This window comes from Pleurodeles waltl, chromosome 4_2, assembly GCF_031143425.1.
Source record: "Pleurodeles waltl isolate 20211129_DDA chromosome 4_2, aPleWal1.hap1.20221129, whole genome shotgun sequence".
Taxonomy (NCBI): Eukaryota; Metazoa; Chordata; class Amphibia; order Caudata; family Salamandridae; genus Pleurodeles; species Pleurodeles waltl.
The window spans coordinates 347570392-347591402 of record NC_090443.1 but is presented as its reverse complement, the minus strand read 5'-3'; the positions used below and the strand labels follow the sequence as shown (position 1 = coordinate 347591402).

Sequence of the window (21011 nt, the reverse complement as noted above, 5' to 3'; positions counted from 1 at the left end):
AGCAGGCCGCAGGCACAGACTCCCAGCTGGCCCTGGGACTAATCCTGACGCTGCTCAGAGCAGTATTAGGATTGGCTGGGAGTGCCTCGTCAGGGCACTTCCAGGCAGACTGGGAGCCTGTGCCAGCTCTCTCCAGCCGGCAGCACAGTGCTGGGTTGGAGAGAGTCTACTGCGCATGTGTGTTTGGCAGGCCCGAGACGACCAGCGAAACATACATGCGCACCCTCGTCCCTGTCATCCCCAATGCCCGCCTCTTTAAAAGTGAAAGGATAATTAACTTGGTTTATTATCCTTTTATTGTTAAATGATTGCTGCTGGCGGGGGATGGGGGTGACACCCCTTCTCCATAGCGGAGGAGCCGCCACTGAGGGAAAAAAAAATGGGTACGAGCCACACAAGTCCACCTACCCTGGATTCACCCAAGTTTCTAGTTTTAAAAAATGTGCAAATGTGCTAGGTTTCCCCAGGTGTCAGCTGAGCTAGGGCACAACATCCACAGCTAACCACTTTGCAAAGAAAGGGTCCGTTTTGATTGTGAGAATGTGATATATCAGTGTTGCATTTTGTGCAGTTTTGGGTGAATGTTGGATGAATTGAAGTTTGTAGCTTTTGGTAGATTCCAGAACTTTCTATCACAGAAATGTGAGAAAGCTGTGTTTTTAGGCACAGTTTGAGGTTTGGAAGGGTTTCAGGTAAAAAAAAAACCTGGTGTGAGCCATGCAGGTCACTCCAACCTGGAGCCCCCCAGGTGTCTAATTTAAAAAAATGAGCAAGTTTGCTATGTTTCCCTTGGTTCCAACTGAGCCAGGGCACAAAATCCACAGCTGTTAACTTTCCAAAGAAAGGGTCAGTTTTGAGAGGAAAAGAATGTGATGTATCCACTAAGACATTTCAATAAACTGAAACATGTCCTGATTTTTACAGAGGATAGGTGAGGTTGTGCATAAGTTAACATGCAATTGCAAAGCCAATTGGCCTAGCCTTTCAGACCTATATAAGACTTATTGGCTATTGGCTTAGGCAATGGTGTTTAGCCATGCTGTAGCGCAGCATGACTGAAAATAATGTAAAAATAAAATAAAAGAGCTACGGCTTAGCCCTTCCGTTATTTTGTAGGTGAGCACCATCAAAAATGTGCATGCCTACAAAATGAGGTGCACATTTTTTTCCCTTTTTTTATCAATCTGAGAAGAATTAAAAAATAAAAAAAGATGTGTAAAATGCCCTTTTATATTGCTAATGGAGGGGGCGTGGCTAAGATGGCCCTTATACGAGACCGGATCAGGTGCCCGACAACGCTATCTGAGGGCGCGGTGACACCCCTTGTGACCCCTGGAGCCCCTGGGTTCGGATGAGACCAGGGAGACGTGCTCCGAAATGCTGCAGCCCAAACTGAAGGGCCTAAGGGAGAGCCATGTGGTAGGCCGAGGCAGGCCGCAGTTGATGCAGCAAGAAGAGTGATGCCTGGCGGGAGAGGAGTTGCGCATTGGCCTGCTGTGGCCCAGTGAGTGGGCCCGCTGAGCCACAGGCCTGGGTGCCGCCCGAGCAGCCACCAGCACGGTTCGTGTGGGTGCCTCAGCCGCGCAGGGTGGGTGCAGAGGAGGTACACGGAGACTTGAGCGGAGGAGAAGCAGATGAGGCACTGTGGCCGAGGCCGAGGAGATGCTTTGCGCAGAGATTGGGGTGGGGACGAGAGATGAGGCCCCTCCTGCCGTGATAGCGCAAAGCACATCCGACCAATGCATTTAGTGCCCCGGACTGCGCTACCCAGCAAGCAAGTAACTGAGACCCTCAGGCCTAGAGAATCGCGTTAGGCTAACTCAGTCAAGAGAGGGCTGGCGTCATTGGAGCAGGGGCCCCGGAGGAACAGAGACCCTCGCCCTACCATCGTAGGCCTGGACACCGCCCAGGCTGTCGCCGGCACAGTCCATGTGGGCACCTAGACCACACGGGGCAGGCGCTGAAGAGTGAGTGAGGGCTGGATCGGAGGGGAAACAGGTGAGGAGTATTGGCCGGGCCAAGAGATGCCCGGTGCAGAGACTGCTGCGGGACGGGTTATAAGGCTGCTCCGACCGCGGTAGCGCGGGTTGCAGCTGACCGGGGCCTGTGGTGCCCAGAACTGTCCTGCCCAGCAAACTAATATGAGAGATCTGCAGGTCCAGAGGACTGTGTGGGTTCACACAGGCGGGAGAAGACCGGCGTTATCTGGGCAGGGTCCCCGGAGGAACAGAACAATGTACACATGAACCTGGTACGGACCCTGAAAACTTGCGGTGACAGCAGTGACCCATCCAGAAAGTGAGAAGCCAGCTCGGCCACCGTGGCCGTCTCGCACACCAGGGGCCTGCCATCTGACCCACTGCCCGTCTGACGGAGTACCGCGTCCTAGATACTGCCAAAGACTTGGGCGTCCCAATCACCCGAGGACCAGCACAGATATCGAGGACATCTCCGCAAACAGAATCTCCCGGGGCAGCGGGCCAGCTGAGGCCACAGCCTGGGGACTAAAGTCCAGACACGGGCAATAACAACTCACGGATCACTAAGGATGGTGTAGGAAAGTACCATCTTTCTTGGCATGTTACACCCAATTTCTGCCTGTTTGTCAGTATGTTTTGCCTGTCACACTGGGATACTGCTAGCCAGGACACCAGTGCTCATAGTGTGTGGCCTATGTGTGTTGTCAGTATGCTTAACTGTGTCACAGAAGTTCTGTTAACCAGAACTCCAATGCTTACGCTCTCTCTCTACTTACCAAATTTGTCACTATAGTTTGGTGACTCCATATTCCAATTACAATTGGCACACTGGACCCTCCTTATAAATCCTTACTATATAGTACATAGGTATCCAGGGCATTGAGGTACAAGGAGATCCTTATGGGCTGCAGCATTTCTTTTGCCACCCATAAGAAGCTCAGACAAACCTTTCTCCAGGTCTGCCACAGAAGCCTGAGTGAAATAGTGCCCACACTTCACTGCACTTAAGTAACTTATAAGTCGCCTATATGTCTAACCTTCATTTTCTGAGGGCAAGGTGCAAAGTTACTAAGTGTGAGGGCACCCTTGCACTAGCAAAGGTGCCCCCACATTGTCCACGGCCAATTCCCCGGACTTCGTGAGTGCAGGGGATACCATTACATGTGTGCTCTACATATATGCCAATACATATATGTAGCTTCACAATGGTAACTCTGAATATGGCCATGTGAGGTGTCTAAGATCATGGAATTGTCCCCCTATTCCAAATTTGGTATTGGAGGGCAAATCCCATGCACCCAGGGGGCTCCGCCATGGACACCCAGTACAGCCAAATTAGCTCTCTGAGGTTTCCAATGCAGCCCCAGCTGCTTCCACCTCACAGACAGGTTTCTGCCCTCCTGGGGACTCAGCAGCTCAATCCCAGGAAGGCAGAGCAATGCACTTCCTTTGGGAGGTGGGTGTTCCATCCTCTCCCTTTGAAAATAGGTTTTACAGGCTTGGGAGGGGTAGCCTCCCGGAGCCTCTGGAAATGCTTTGACGGGCACAGATGGTGCCCTCCTTGCATAAGCCAGTCTACACCGGTTCAGGGACCCCCAGTCCCTGCTCTGGTGTGAGTCTGGACAAAGGAAAGGGAAGTGACCCACTCCCCTGTCCTTCACCACCCCAGGGGGAAGCGGTGCCCAGAGCTCCTCCAGTGTATCCCTGGCATTAGCCATCTTGGATGCCAAGGTGTAGGGACACTCTGGAGACCTCTGAGTGGCCAGTGCCAGTAGGCGACATCAGAGACCCCTCCTGATAGGTGCATACCAGGTTACATAGCCAATCCCCCTCTCAGGGCTATTTAGGGTCTCTCCTCTGGGTGTTTCCTCAGATTCAGCTTGCAAGACTCCTCCAGGAATCCTCTGCATCCTCTGCTTCAGCTTCTGACCATCTGATGAACCGCAGACTGCACCAGGAACTGCTGTAACTGCAAAAAAGTATCCAGGATGATTCCTATGACCTGCAACTTCAGCTCCAGCCAGCATTTTCAACCGTTTTCAAGGTGTTCACGCTCTGAGGACTGCCTGTCTTCATCCTGCACCAGAAGAACCGAAGGAATCTCCCTGCTTCTGCAGGCACCCTTCTGCGACAATGACCGGTACTCTGGGACTCTTTTCCTGATGACGAGCGTGCTCCCTGGAACATAGGTGGTGGACTGACGTGACCCAGACCGTCCTAAGGTCCAGCTGTCCAAATGTGGTGGCGGTAAGAGCTTACCTCCCTGTGCTGCAACAGTACCCCTGTGCAGCACGTCATCTCCAGCTCCTTGGGCTTCTGTGCACTTCTTCCAAAAATCCTTCATGCACAGTGTTGCCCAGGTCCCCAGCACTCCATCCTGCGACAGACAACTCGCTGAGTTGTTCTATGGCAGCATGGGACCTTCCTTTGTTGTGCTGCGATGACTGCACTTTGCATCTTTTTTGTCCCCATGTTCTGGGACTCCTGTGGGTGCTGGCTGGTCTTCTGTAGGCTCTCTGAAGTGCTGACATCCCCCTCTGTGACCTCAGTCTGAGTTGAGACCCCCAAGTCCCTCCTGAGTCCAGGCAGCTGCATTTTGATGCAAACTGCATACTTGCGTGAACCAAGGCTTGTTGGCAGAATCCAGCAATGCAAACAGTCTGCATCCAACAACTCAACGAGGGACATCATCTGCACCAAGCAGAAGCCCGTAGCCATCTTCTTTGGTGCTCTTCTGTACTTTTCTTCTTAAAGGAGAATCCACTTTTGCCCCATCTTCTAGGTTGTCAGGGGCTCCTGTCCTTCCTGGACTCTTCTTTGACTTCTGGACTTGGTCTCCTCTCTCCACAGGTCTTCAGGTCTAGGAATCCACCGGTTGTTGCTTGCAGTCTTGCTTGGTTCTTCAAAATCTCTTATCTCAACTTGTAGTGTGTCCTGAGGAAACTTGCTGTACTTTACTCCTGCTTTCCTGGGCTCTTGGTTGGGGTTCTTTACGTACCTTTGGTGTTTTCTTACACTCCCAGCACCCCTCTACACACTACACTTGCCTAGGGGGGAATTTGTGATTCGCATTCCACTATTTTAGTATATGGTTTGTGTTGCCCTTAGGCTCATTGCAATCTATTGTATTTTCTTCTGTTTACACTATACTATGTTTACTTATCTGATTTTGGCTACTAGTGTACATATTTGTGTATAATACTTACCTCCAGAAGGAGTATTGTCTCTAAGATATTTTTGGCCTTGTGTCACTAAAATAAAGTACCTTTATTTTTGGTAACACTGAGTATTGTCTTTTATTGTGTTAAGTACTTTGTAACTATAGTGGTATTGCAGGAGCTTTACATGTCTCCTAGTTCAGCCTAAGATGCTCTGCTACAGCTACCTCTAGACAGCCTAAGCTGCTACAACACTGCCTACATTTCACTAATAAGGGATAACGGGACCTGGTAAAAGGTGTAAGTACCTTAGGTACCCACTGCAAACCAGGTCAGCCTCCTACAGATGGTCTCCCAGAGACATAACAAGGAGGAAGGCTCCCTCAAAGACCTCTTTAATAAAACCACTGCCAAGAAAGCAAACATCCCTAGGGGTCTCAGCGACGGAGGGAGGAAAGACGGCGGGGATGGGACCATCAGAGGGTGGGTAGGCGCCATCAACAAGAGCGTTCATGGAGCAGCTCTTTGGGGCCCTACGTGAAGATTTTGTCAAATTGAAACAGGAATTAGCAACAAAAGTTAAGGATCTCAAGAGAGAGGTTGTTGACTTGGGGCAATGCGTGGACACACTGGAACAGACACATGACACACACAAAGAGGAACTGGACTGCCACAGGAGAGAACTCCTTACCCTACAGAACAAGTCCAGGATCTGCTCTATCAACTAGAAGACTTAGAGAACAGATCGCGTCGCTCTAACATTTGCATAAAAGGAGTACCAGCACAGGCGGTGGCAGGGGCTCTGGAGTACTTTGTGGTCCGCCTCTTCCGCCATGTGGCACCGGATCTAAAAGAACAGAATATTGTGCTTGACAGAGCACACAAAGCTGGCCGTCCTGCCCACTCTCCAGGACAGGCCCAGGAAATACTCACCTGTCTGCATTACTATAAACAAAGAGAGGCCATAATGTTGGCTGTCCGTGACCAAATCTCGATTGAGTGTGAGGGCCACTGGATCGGTGTGTTTTAAGACCTGTCAATGCTGATGCTACAGCACCACAGAGATCTTTGACCTGTGACAGATTTCCTCAGAGCGAAAGGTATTAGATATCAGTGGGGCCACCCCTTTCGCATCCACTTTGTCTGGCAGAATGAAAAACACAGCATCCGCACACTGGAAGAAGCACAGGGTCTAGCTGGGATGCCATTGCATCTAGGAGATCAAACTCAACTGCCAGCATCACAGGCACAGCCATCACGAGCTGACTCGAAAACCCACACCGACGGAACAAACCGTATAAACCCACAATGGTGGAGAGCCAAAAAGAGAGGGCAGCCCTGCTAAGAGGCCTGCGCAGCCGTGACAGCAATCAGAAGCAGACTCAGACCAATAATATTAATCTTCAGAGCTGCATTGGTCCCCCCCGCATCTACGAAATGATTAATGGTGGCTAATTTGGAAGGGTGGACCGTGATCTGGTAGAGGCAAAGAGACAATGGACTTGAGACACCCAGATGGTGGAGCTCCAACTCATCAGAACGTTGGATGAACGAACGACGGACTGATGAACTTGTCCAAACCCCCGGACTTGCCTGTGACTGTTCCCAGGCGGGGAACACCGTTCAAAGTTTGCCCCACGTTTACTGTTATTTTTTCTACCTCCCCCACAATTACTCTGATAGGGCGACACCTTCCCTTCTCACCATTCATGGGTTTACACACCGGGGTACCCCAGCAATGAGCAGGTCATGTGACATACAGCATAAAGACACTAAACCGTCTCTCCAATGGTAACCATACTTAGTCTCATTTAATACCCCGGTGAAGAGGCAGTCCCTCCTCTTGCAGCTCCGGGTCATGAAGAGTGACATATGTCTACTATGAGAAACTCATTTACTTTGCTCAGACTGGAAAAGGCTGAAGTCACGCTTGTTTGATCCTCAATACCACTCCTCGGGCCCTGGTCGGCGGGCGGGAGTGGCAATCTAATCGGCGTGCAGGCTGAGATACCTGGGAGGCTTCTCTCCCTACATATTGACATACGAGGGCGTAGGCTGACAATAGCCAATGTTTATGGACCTAACAAACACCAGGAATGCTTCCTAAAAGATGCATTGGGGAAGATCCTAACAACATCAGATGAGGACATCGTGTTAGGCGGGAATTTTAATATAGTCCCGGACCCCCAATTAGATAGGTCCATCCAGGGGTATGGCCAGATAGGAGGGTTCTCAAAGGGTTTTCAGGGATGGCTGAGGGGGCAGGATTAACTGACATTTGGTGCCTGCAACACACAGAGGATAGAGCATACTCCTTCTTCTCAGCCGCCCACCAGACATATGCGCGTATAGATCTTTTCCTCACCACTCCACACATTACCAATCTGGATACCCGCTCCAAGATTAGGATGGCCTCTATTTCAGATCACGCCCCACTCACCTTGTCTCTCGCTCTTCCCTCGTACACATCAAACAGACGACACTGGCGTCTTAACACAAGACTTCTAGAACATGAGAATATTTTTGGGGAAATTGGGAACACGATAAGCCACTTTCTAACCATAAATGATACACCCACAACCAGCATCACGACCCTATGGGAAACCCTTAAAGCAGTCATCAGAGGTCAATTTATAGCGATACCAGCGGGACTAAATGTCACACGCCGTAACAAACGTTAACAACTAGAGGACACAATAAGGGCCCTGGAGGTTACACAAGGTCCTACTGGGTCACCCACAGGGAGGAGGCAACTCACCACACACTGGAAACAACTACGGGCTTTGGATGAGGACAATGCGGAGTATGCCATACACCGGACTAAGCAAACGTTCTATGCGGGAGGAGATAAGGGAGGCCGCATTCTGGCCCACCCACTCCACACACAGGCCACGAGACGACGGGTGGCAGAACTGAAACTGCCTGATGGCACACTGACATGCCAGGAGGAGCTGATCCTTCATCAGTTTTAGCGGTTCTACCCCCGACTTATATTACGTGGAGAAGCTTGACCATAACAGCATGGAGGATTATCTGGACTCCACTCCTCTGCCTTGGAAACCCCCCCCCCCGGGACAGCGCTATCTTAGAACAGGATATTACAACCACAGAAGTCCTCACGACCATTCACCGTCTGCAAACTGGTAAAGCGCCAGGCGTGGACAGTTTTGGAGCAGAGTTTTATAACTCTTTAGGAACCAAGCTAGCCCCTGTGTTGCTTCGGCAGTACAACACGCTGGACACATCCCACACCCTACGATGCAACTAGGTATGGTGACAGTTATTCCTAAACCAGGGAACAACCCACAACTGTGCTCCTCCGACCAACACATTACACTAATAAACGTGGATGCTAAGATCTTCACTGGCATCCTAGCCTGTAGGCTGAATCTGCATATGCAGGACCTGGTAGATCCTGACCAAACCGGATTCATCCTGGACCGGTCCTGTAACGACAACACTAAGAGATTGTGCCACCTGCTGGACAAGGTTCACCACTCTAAAACTCCAGCCCTCCTCTTCTCTATTGATGCGGAGAAAGCCTTTGACCCGGTGCACTGGCATACCTCCATGCGGTCTTAAGGCATCTCGGACAAGGCCTAGGTTCCTTGCGTGGATCCGCTGCAACTACGACAAACCTAGAGCTATGGTTGTAGTGAATGGGGAACTGTCCCGGCAATTACCTATTTCAAGGGGCACCCGACAAGGATGCCCCCTCTCGCCACTATTATTTGCCTTATACTTGGAGCCTTTCACTGAGCATATACAGCAGCATCCAGACATATCTGGCTTGCCGATGGGTGGTAGATCACATAAACTGGCTCTCTATGCAGACGATGTGCTCCTCCACCTGTCCCAGCCTCAGTCCTCCCGCCCAATGGTCATGGCGGAGCTGACGGCTTTCAGTAAGGCATCTGGTTTTAAAAACAATCTACTAAATCGTCCATGCCGAACCTCAACATTATGGAAGCTGAAAGAGCTCCCTTCTCGTGGGCCACACAAGGGATTACAAACTTGGGCCTAGGGATAGTTCCCACCCTGGAGGCTATAGTAGAACATAACTACAACACGATTCTAAACACTGCACGCTTGGACTTGACGAAATAGAAGGCACATGGTCTCTGCTGGCTAGGCTGCCTAGCTGCAGTTAAGATGACACTCTTGCCTAAAATACTCTACCTTATGCAGATCTTGCCTTTACAACCACCTCCTCAACCTATTAGACAAACTGCAAGTGCTTATCTGGGAGTATATCTGGTGCGGCAAGAAGGCCAGAATGAAGAAGGCTCAGGCATACCTGCCACAGACTGAGGGAGGGCTGGGAGTCCCACACCTGCTGAGCTATTACTACGCAGCACAGCTGCGTTATATGGTCAAATGGGCTAGACTCCTCACTGAGAAACACTGGTGTTTTATCGACCAAGCTGTGGCTGGTGTACACATTTGGAAAGTACCATGGCTGCCAAAGAAACACCGACCACCAGGGGTGTATGCCTCCCCCTCCCCTATCTTGCGAGCTACACTGGGAGAATGGGACAAGGTACAGGTTAAGAAAGAGCTGTCCACACCGATCTCCCCATAGACACTGCTCATTAGTAACCCAGACTTTCCTCCCACACTTAGGACCCCGTTTTTGCACCTTGGCAGGAATCAAACTGCAAGAGGATAGGCGACCTCTTTGATGAGGACAGAATCATGGACTTCAACCGTCTCCAAAAAGGGTACGGTCTCCCGGCATCCACCCACTGGCAATACATGGCGGTCCATCACTGGGTAACCTCGACCGCGATACGCCCGCATGCAAGCCACCCCCTCACACGATTTGAACAATGGTTGCTAACCAGGGAGACGGATAAGCGACTCCAGTTCGACATCTACGACTTTCTGCTCAGACAACCCGCACTCTCCAAAACATCAGCGAGGCGCAGATGGGAGACGGAATGCAATTGCGCATTCACTGACAGGGAGTGGTGAAATGTCCTTCATCGGGCACGAGTCGCAGTGCGCACCACTAAAACCAAAGAACTATTTTTGAAAATATCCAATTTTATGTATTATACACCTGCAAGGATTGCCAGGTGGAGGGTACAATGCGATGGCAAGTGCAGGCGTCAGTGAGGACAGCAAGGCATACTTACTCACATTTTGTGGCACTGCGCAAAAATTGCCTCCTTCTGGCACACCATCCTCCAAGCGATAGACTAAATACATGACACTGGCATTCCACAGTTTCCCAGCTACGTCCTACTATGCCTTCCCAACTCCCAAACAAACCCACTTCGAACACCTAAGGGTCGGGCTATCACTCTGGCTCTGGGGGCCGCTAAACACCTACTACTTTCACAATGGGGTTCGGAGGCCAATCCCACTCATACTGACTGGCTGCACAAACTATGGGCTCTCATGGGTATGGAAAAATTGACAGCAGCAGCAACCGGCTTGCCGCCCCTCTTCGATAAAACCTGGGCCCCCTGTATCCTATATATGTCAGATTAATTCAGAAAACTAACATGCCCCATCATACCTACGCATGCTCCGACTGAAAAGTCCTGCCGGGAACCCCCCTTTGATACTCTGGTTGATATGCTCCCAATGGGGGGACTCCTTGCCTGCAAGGTACACTTTTAAGTATACCTATTAAATAATGACACTGACACACTGTAAATAAAAGTGCCTTCCCCTTCCTTCCCTTTCTACCCCCCCCCCCTCGTTTTACCTGTGCTCCCCACCGCCCAGTGGTTGTAGGTGGGAGAAGTTGTATTGTTCTTACTTCCTCTAAAAGTCAATAAAAGAGATCTTAAACCTTATATTGCTATTGCGCTGTTTTAAAAAAATACAAACAAATGGGAGAGTTGATGGGGAATGGGCTGAGGATGCGGTAACACAGAGAGATAGAGGGTGGGAGAGTGGATGCGGGTGGGGAGTGGAGGAAAAGAGACAAGGGGAATCACACAGACAACAGAGGGCGGTGAATGCAGAAAAGTACAGACAATGGAGGGTGGAAAGGCATAGAATGGGGAAGCACACAGACAATGGAGGATGGGTGTATAAGCACAAAATGGAGGGCGGATGGGTGGGGTTGCAGAAGAACACCGACAGTGGAGGGTGGGCAGGGGGGATGGGGAATTACACAGATAATGGAGAATGGCAGGGATGGAGAAGCACACCCGTAACTGAGGGCAAGCAAGTGGTGATGGGAAAGCACAAAGACAACAGAGGGGGACAGCGGAAGATGGATGGGCAGGGAGGAAGTAAGAATTGTTAATGAGGGAGGGAGTGCAAAGGTAGAAACACACAGGTCACAAAGAGGAACCTCAAGTACACGAGGGATACACATGTATTCTTGTAGAGTACTTATCTAAAAAAAAAAGTAGCAGCTTAAAAGGGAGCAGTGAAAGGACACACGTAATACGGTCATAATCCAGGAGACGGACAAACAGCAGAAGAGGAAGGAAAGACTTCCAAAACTGGCAAATAGGAAGCAAGCTGATGAGAGTAAAACAAGACAACCAAAGGTAAGTAATGGGCAGGCTCTAAGCCCACTGTAAATTAACAATATATCTCGCAACCTAAAAAGGTGTGCCTGCTCACACTTTCACCAACCCTATCTTGCTGAATCACACACAGGACAGAAGCTAACTCTGCTGATGCACTGATTTGACACATCATCCAGCACAGTTGGTATTAAAGAGGAGTGGACATCGTAGGTTAAGACCCTCAACTAAAACTCAAGCTCAGAAGCCTTTCTCTGGTTTCCACAGAGGAAGAGAAGTTCTTTATTATTTTTGTGTAGGTTTTCATCTAATAGCCTTTACATGTGCTTTGCAAAATCTAACAGCTGTACAGATTCTGAAAAAGGGCCATGGATGTTTACTTTTGTTTGTAGGCATAGAGATTGAAAAAACACTGATTTTGGGTTTGTGCGCATCTCTCCATCACCAGTGATCATCAGAAACATATATGCTTATTCAGTCTGCATTTTATCCTATGCCTTCTGGCACTAGTGTTTTTTTATCAATATTACTGAAAGACTACCAGTCGCAGGATGCAAGAAAAACAACATAGAATGCCCTACTTCTGCGATGTGGGCCAGCATGCAGTCTCCTTTATCTCTTCTCTGGGGCAGACAAACCTTTCTGAGAAAATGACAAAACACACAGCCTGTATGTAAGATTGTGGCAGACTGGCCTATGGCAGCCGGCTTACTGAGAATGCAAGGTCAAAGGGAAGGGACTTCTGGGCATTGTAGGCATGATTTCTCTTTGAGCAGTGCTTGGCAACTTCCAGTGCTGTCTGGCGTTACCGCTTGTTGTTCTAGCACATTCCCCAGCTCGGTATCCCTCACTTTTCCTCCCTAGGTTTTTGATTTTTCTTTTTTTGCATGTAATTTGGATTGTGATTTTGGCTATGGTTCTGCTTTTTTTACTCCCAGCACTTTGTCTTTTTTTTCTCCCAGCACTTTTGTTTTTAGGGTTACTACCTTACCTGGGCTTTCTCCATCTGTATGCACCAGTTTCCTAATCTTATCTGTGGCAGGGGTGCCTAGAGGCCCTGCTGCCTTAGAAGCCGGTAGGTGAATGCATTTAAGTATTTGAATATTCCAACAAGAACATATATCTTTACTAGTTGTGTGGATTCAGATCTTTATGTACTCGTTGTTATAGTTATGGTTGTGTGAAATCTGGATGATTTCCTTTCATGTAATTATCCAGCATTTTGTCGAAAATACATGAAATTACATGTAATTATGTGAAAGGCAAATCCATCATTTAGGGCTACTTTTTGCTGGAAATCCTTCCTTGTGACAATTTTTGATACGGGGATCTATTTTATGCTAAGATTTGTGCAAAAAACAAAAGCACCACGAGCAACAGCTGCTTGCTTTCAGTCCTCCTGTGTGTTTGTGGTCATGTTGGCCACAGTGGCACATAATTACATGACATGGAGTAATGGCATAATTTCTGGAATTTCACACAACAAGAGTAACACAAAATTCCCAAAAGTAGGCAAATTGCACCAGCATAATTTTAATTTTGCCAGGACCTAGTTTTAGTATACATTCATGTGTCTGAAAGCCCTGAGTGTGATGTTCAGGCTCAGAAGCACGAACTCCAAAATGAGAAACCACTTTGTGGAGACACTGCTCGGTCCTGGATTTTTTTGTTCTCTCTTTATCTAATTTCCACTTCCCTCCAGAACTTTGTCCTGCCTAAAGCGTTTGCATATGCATTAGTAGAACCTCATTCTGGGGGGTAGTGGTCAGATTGTCATAAGTCGTTGCCTGATAGTGTGCTCAAAGCTTGACAGTTGCACACTCATCTTTCCCAGCTTTTCTCACTCTCCAAATCCACCCTTTCTTTAATCAAATGGGTCCTGAATGCCCTTTGCCCCATCCCACCTGAAGTGCTAGCAGCTGCTAAGTGGCTGGAAATGGACTGGCGATGCCACTGGGTGACCTAATTGTGGTTTCTTGCCTATGCAGTGCTAACTCTGAAGATGTCAGGAGCAATGTGCTGACTGCACAGCACACAATGGAGGGGGAGCTGCTGGGTTAGCATTTTCTTCCCTTCGAAGGCAAAGTGTTTACATATTTTGAGAAAAATACTCTTCAGTATTTAGAGGAAAAGAAACATTCTCCAGCTATTTGTCAACTACTTACCACCTCCATCATTGGAACAGCTTCTGGAATGGACTCCCTAACAAATCAATGAAACTCCAAAAAGTCCAGAACTTTCCTGATTGTCTCCTGTTTATGTTGAAACAACATAACTACATTAAGCCTCCAGAGAATGCCACCACTGACTCCCTGTACGTGAAAGAGCACATTTCAAATCCATCTGCCTCTATTACAAAGTCCCACATGGCCGATCTCTGAATTACCTGTCAAAGTTGTTGGTCTCTTTATCTTCCCACCAGACATCTACTGTCTTCCAAGTCCAACCTTACCTTACTGTCCGTCTCTCCAACTTGTTACAAGCTGTTTGGAGGAATGATCTTTCATGTACAACGCTCATCTAGGGAAGGAGTGTACAACAGCACAAAACCTCAGTTTCCGTTGTGCGGAGTATGTGAGCAGTGCAACCATCAATGTCTCCTCTGGGTGAATCCTGTGGTTGTGCGCTCCTTCCTCAGAAGCCACACACTTAAGGCCCTACGCTAAGGCCTGCCCTCGGTTTTGACACTGCTGTCCCTGCCAAGCACAAGCAAAATAACTTTGCGGCCCTGCGACATTGTGTGCTTTTTCCATATGAGCCACACACTTGTGATCATGCGCACTGCACACCATTAGTTTGGACAGTTCTGACTTGCCCTACAAAGTGAAAGCAAAAGACCCACATAATACACCGTTTTTAGTCATCATGTGAAACGCCTCCTGGGGTGCATGCACAGCATTAGGTACATTTAACGTGATCCACTTTCGTGTCACTTTATGGGCTCACGCGTTAGATTCATTCTCTGGACCATGGAGGTAAAGAAGTGGTCGTTTGCCCAACCAGAGGTGTTCCTTACATTTTTCTGTCTTGATGAGAACTCAGTAGTACAAAAGGGGGTGAAATAACATCGACAATCTACAGCATATAAACCTGGTAGATCGAAAATATAATGTCGAGCCTTAGGGCCATCTACATCTAAAATATAGCATTGAATGTAGTTATGTACTCTGTATAAACACACAATTTCTTTGTAGCTTTTACCTACCGTAGTTCTTTATTGGGGGCACTACGCACTCTTTCCTCTCAGAAATGCAAACACTGTGTTTGTTTACTGATATATTGATTGTTGTGAATTCAAATGTTTGATTACCTCATCTGCATGGCTTGCTTCTATATCTACATTTATTGTACGGAGACATTTCACTGCAAGAGGACTGTATCATACTGAGTAAGTTCCAGATTAACCATTGTGCACTTAGAAAAACCATCACATGCAGACAGCAATATCTTGTCATGGTTTGACCTGAGTTGAGCAGTCGAAAACTTGCAAATATGCAGTTTGTGCACATATATTTCATGAAATTACACCTGGTGCCGCTGTTAATCCTCCACCCCATTTGCTGGGTTATAAATCTTAGGTCATACCTACCAGGCAACACCAGCTGTCTAATTGCAAAAGATCTATTGTCAGCTTACAAAGATCTTCCAGTGCGTTTAAAATCCACCCATTGCTTGCCATTTGTTGGCTTCATTGTCACTGTCTTTGCTTACTTCTTATTTGATGGCTTGCATTGTCCATCTTGTGTTTGTGCCTACCAGGGAGCATAGCCTGTTGTGCAGGAGTGGCTCGCGGGATGGAAAAGGAGCGGGGTGGGGAGGCACGGCTTGTGGTGGTGGGGATGTGACGACGAAAAAAAAGGACTTTTTTTTTTTTTTTTTAAGTACATTTTTGTGCCACGCTTCGCCACTCCCATCCGCTCCTCGACTGGACTGCAGGCACAGGCTCCCAGCCTGACCTGTGTCCAATTCTAACATTGCATTCATGCTGCTGGCAGCATGAAAGCAGTGTTAGGATTGGACGGAGCACCCAGACAGGGCGCTCCATGGCATACTGAAAGTCTCTGCCTGCTGTCTCCAACCCAGTAACACAGTGCCTGCGTTGCTGGGTTGGAGAGAGCCCAGTGCCCATGTGTGTTTGGCTGGCCCAAGACTGCCAATGAAATATAAACATGTACTGAGGGGGAGTGCACTCCCCCTCATCCCCGTCACAGTCCCAAGGCCCCACCTCTTTCACTATAAAACAATAATAAACATAATTTGTTATTGTTTTAGATTAAAAGTTGTGCAGCTGTTACTGCTGGCGGGGGGACGACACTCCTACGCCCTAATGGAGGAGCCACCCCCGCTCTTGCGTCCGTCCACAACTCTTTTAAAATGAACTCCTTCTCTCTTTTTATGTAAGTACTCCACAAGAGTACAAATACATTCTAGCTGCCTCCCTTATGTGCTTCTACCCATCGACTCTGTGTTGCTCTCTCCCGTCTATCTCCTATTCTCTCCCCTGCCCTACTCTCTCTCATTTCACTTTGCTTAAGCATTCAACAGCATGTGTTTTCCAGCTGTCTCGCTTGTGTGCTTCTCTCCCCTTCCCACTCTGTGCTGCTCTCTCTTTTCCATGTGCTTCTCTCCCCCAATGCTGCTCTCTCTCATCTGTGTGCTTCTCTTATCACACCCCCACTCAGTGTTGCTCTCCCTCACCCCTATGCTTCTGTGGTGTTCTCTCCCTCTTCTGTATCTACCTCTGCCCTCCTTGTACTACTTTCCTCCATTCCCACCTGCTACTCCATGAACCCCATTACCCTTAAAACCCGCGGTTCTTTTTTTGTTTTAATTGTTGCTTTTGTGCTAAAAAATCTGTATTTTTTTATTACCAATCCAAGCGGCATATGCCATCTTGGATCAGTAAATAAGAAATGTAATTAAACGTTGCTTGCTTCACCTAAACTGCAGCGAGGGACAGTGTAGATGGAAATGTGGGACCAAGAGAGAGGAGAGGTGGGAGGCAAGGTTAAATGAATAAGGAAAGTTCATTGTGGATACTATCTCATTGAAGGCAGTATCGACAGCCCTAAAGCACTTTGTGGGTAGAAGAGCAGGAATATGTCAATGTTTTTACCTTTTTGACAGGGAAGGAACATGGTGGATTTCACCGTATTTCCCTAATATTACCAGAAATACTGATAAGCCCAAATGGGTGCAGTACCCCATCCCTCACAGACTACATACACAGAATTAATTTTTCACAGGTTTTCCAGTTATGTAGGCCACTTTTTTATTACCCGATCCCAAATGGAGCCATTTTTAGGGTCGAGCCTGCGTTGAATGCGCTCGCTCATGCGTATCGCAGCGAGGCGCTTTAGTGTTTAGAAAAGGGCTTGGAGCCCTGTCGACGTCACGTTCGTGTTTTTCATTGGTTCGTGGGCTTGCCTATTAAAATCTGCTTGTTTTCATTAGTCGAAGGCATGCATACGTCATGCCTTTTCCGGTGGCTAGCCCTCCTCGAGCGCATCGACCAAGTAAGGAAAACATGCGAGGCTCGCTGTTTTCTGTCCGGCTCATGGACTACTTTTTCTTTAATTTACTAGCGCCATTTCGCTTGGCAGAAGTCGAGCGCTTTACATAATTAATTGCACTTTTTCGGGTTACGTGCATAAATGCACTTTTGCCGATAGGTGAAAAGTCGGGTTATGAGCTTACAACGCTATCAGCTCTAACATGAGCAAACGCGAGACCCGTTGCATTGCAAATGCTTGTTATATTTTGTCGCTAGGCCCATGTTTCTGTCCCAGTCCGACCCTGTGTGTGTTTAACAGTACAATGGTACTGCTTGATGAGCTAGTCTACATTGTGCAAAAACAGGCACGAACTATCAAAAGACAAGTTGGGGCAGCCCCTGTTTCACTGCTGGTCACCACATCCACCGCCTATGATGTTTACAGAGGAATGTAAGGGAATAGGTCAAATGTTTCAATCTAAGTTGGGACACTGACGCCCCTAAACGTCAGAACACAGATGCCCCAAGCGTAGTCAGCTGCAGGGACCGCAAAGGTTTAGTCAGAGCAAACCGTTAGAAAAATAGATGTTTACGAATTGACACATTTGCAGTTCGCGTTCGCCAACGACACCTGACTGGATGAGAGGGCGAGAGCAGAATGGAATCTGCATCACAAAGGCGCAGCGAGGTGGAGGGCCGCTCAGTGCACCGAGGACAACCATACGCTTTTGAAAACATACGCACTCTGACGCACGAGGGTTTTGTTGTTCTTTTCTAGTGCCTTGTGAAGTCTGTTCATCTGTACCCGCTTAGTTAGCATTTCAATAACGCTCAGCGGCCTCGGTGCAACAGTCACAGCCCACACGGACTGCTCGCAGCTTTCTGGCTGAATACATATCCTTGCCTTTAAAAGTTAAAATTAAAAAGGGCACCAGCCAAGTGTGTTTTTCTGAAATGCACGCCAGCAGTAGTCAAATTACCCTTATCAAACACTATACAGAATTTTGCGCAGCAGTGACTTATGTGTTCGGAAATCTGTGTCAAACAGAAGCCTCGCAAATTAAAAAAAATAATAATTATTATTTATCCAACAAATCATGTTTCCTTTTCATTATTTTCTTCTCTTCTGTTCAGATCATGTGTTTTAAAATAAAAATACGATGCAGACAAGCGTGTGCCAGCCTTCTACCCGAGATCCTGCTTCGAAACCGGTCTCCCACAAGGCAGGGAGGCAGGGAAACGGGTAGAGTCCATTGTTTCCGGCCCAAATTTACAGTGTCTGGAAACATTTTATTCTGTAACGGGTGCATATTCGCACCAGGTAAAACTGCAGCTAGAAAGGGGCGGGGGCTGCGGGCAGGGATACAACCTGGTCCATGGCTGTCCCCTTCAACACTACTGGGAGAACAGACAATGCTTCCCCCAGCAAGGTCATACCCTGTCTTGGTCAAAATACACCTCCCGATCTTTGACGCCAGCGCCCCACACCAGCCCCCCACTTCTAACTTCCACCGCCTCTGAGCAAGGCATAAATGGCAAAGGTAACTGTAACTGGAAAAACTTACGCCAAACATACCTGTAATTCTAGGTTCAGCAGTTTATTTCCCATTTTGGGAAGTTTAACCCATTCCAATTAACGCATGGAGAGACACCAGCCGGAATCATTAATTTCAACCTGGTATTTCCTCACACATTTAATGGGAAACCTGTCATTGGACCGCAGCAGTGGATCCAACTGCTACAGAAGGCTCGAAAATTGACTTGCTTCAGTGTTTATGGAGTGCTAGAGAAGGAAATAAAAACGCTATTCTGCCAGGAACAGCCTAAAAAACTAATTACTGAGTGGCCTGATGTGAGAGGATCTAACGGTGTCGGTGTCCTGTTAACCCCAGGCATGCAGAAATTATGAGGAATCCAGATTAAACACCGACAATCGCATGAGAATCAAAGAATTACCGAAGGAATCGGTAATTCGGGGTCCAGTTCACCCCGTAATTCCTCATTCGTCCCACAGCTACCCCCCTAGATTTCAGATGCAGGCCAACAGGTCGGTGATGATTCTGTGAACCTCATCATTCCTGATGGGGCTGGTAAATGGTTCCCAGGCACTCGCAGTGAGCCCCTAATCCTTCCACCGTCACAGTCTGTGAAATGATCGCTCTCTGAACCAGCCAGTAGAAAAGAAGCATTCCGTTCCCAAGGCTGCCTGCCATGCCCCTAGTTTAATAATAGCTGGGAGCGCCTGGGGAAATAGGTTATGTTCTGCGGCTTCCTTAATGTAGCGCCTAAAGCGCTGCGAGTTCTGGGTAAATAAAAGAGAATATGTTCAGCCAAAAGAAATAGTTAAAGTACAAAACATGTCAGGGCTTACCTGCTCAGTGCGCACTCGCGAATTAAGGAGCTGGAACACCACAGAGTCAGAGAGGCCCAGGTCTTTCAGCAAGAAGACCGTCAGGATTTCATCCTCTTTCAAGATATCCCTGATTCGAATGCCTTTTCCTAAAGGAACAGAGTGACAACATACCTTACACGTGTTGTCAAACAAAGTCTAAGTCTATAGCATTCAAGTATTTTTATGCTGAGGCCCCAAAACCCCCTAGGCGAAACATTATTTGGTCAGGCCCACCAAAATGAAATAATAGCCTCTCACCGGTCTTCAAACGTCATGCCGAACCAGCATCTAATTTCACCAAATTGTCGCGTCCCCAAAACAACTTTTCACATATAAAATGTAAATGCTAGAAATGGGGATTCTGGGTGGCTAGTGTATGCACCTAAGCCAGGCAGAACCCACTCACGCTAGTCAGGGTGAGGGAGTTGCACATCCAAGATAACCCCTGCTCAACCCCTTGGTAGCTTGGCACGAGCAGTCAGGCCTACCCCAGAGGCAATGTGTAAAGTGATTGCACAACAAAACACAACACACGTGACGCACTATGCCCACCACAAAGGAAACACAACACCAAGTAATATAAACATAAACTGTATTGTACACATCATTAGAGCAAACAGAACATGTCAGTAAAACCCTGCTACCCAAGAGTTGTCAGAACATTACGCAGTACTATTACTCTGCGAAAGCCAGCAGTTGTCACATACAACACATAGGTTACTGGTTATCCTGCAACATAAGCAGTAGTCAGATAAAAATGCACATATCATGGTAAGACACATATCACCAGAAATGCTTAGGTAATAGTACAACACATGATCATTACTGACAAATTATAATCATGAATGTACGTAACATGACACAGTATAAAAGCTCATGACATTAATATACTGTAAAACATCATTAGGCTTGTACATCACGCTAAAGAATGCCCCTTGTAGGAAACATGGAGGCCACAACCCCCTCATGAGACAATCCCCAAGGACATTTGTAAGGCACAATAAAGTAATGCACAGATCACCACTCCACCCTGCCAGGTAGGTGTATTGCAGGCAGAAGGGGCTATGACTCCTTCATTCCCTTTCCTGCACAAGGGTGGTAGAGCCTCGGCGCTGCTCTAAACACATCCGAGGATGGGGGGGCACACGTGATCCCCCCCCTAGCCCACCAGGAGGGCTCTCTGGGTCTCCTGTGCTGGGCCCAACACTAGCCAAGTCAGGGGACAGCCTGGGGGGCGTGGCTAACCGCCTAAGATGGCGGTCCCATAAACGAGGAGCTCCCGACCGAGCCCACCGTAAAATTGAAATCCGACACACACCGGGAGCGGAGACACAGCGGAAAGCCGAACGCTGGTCCGGGCGAAGCGGCGGGAGCTGGATGGTGCAATCCAGGCCCCCAGCACGGTCTTGATGTGGCCCTGACGAGAAGACGGCTGAATGGGCCTGAAGAAGAAGCGCGGAGACAGACAGCGACGAGACCAGCTGCAGCCGAGAG

General features: G+C 48.2%; 1 protein-coding gene across 3 annotated transcripts in view; it reads right to left on the bottom strand.

Moving 5' to 3' along the window:
• The window catches only part of ABCA4 (ATP binding cassette subfamily A member 4), a 1046570-nt gene that overhangs the window by 776905 nt on the left and 248654 nt on the right, over positions 1-21011 (bottom strand). For all 3 annotated transcript variants that reach the window (XM_069231419.1, XM_069231421.1, XM_069231420.1), the window contains one exon: positions 19497-19624. In XM_069231419.1, coding sequence (XP_069087520.1) covers positions 19497-19624 — 128 coding nt within the window. The remainder of the gene's footprint in view (positions 1-19496; positions 19625-21011) is intronic.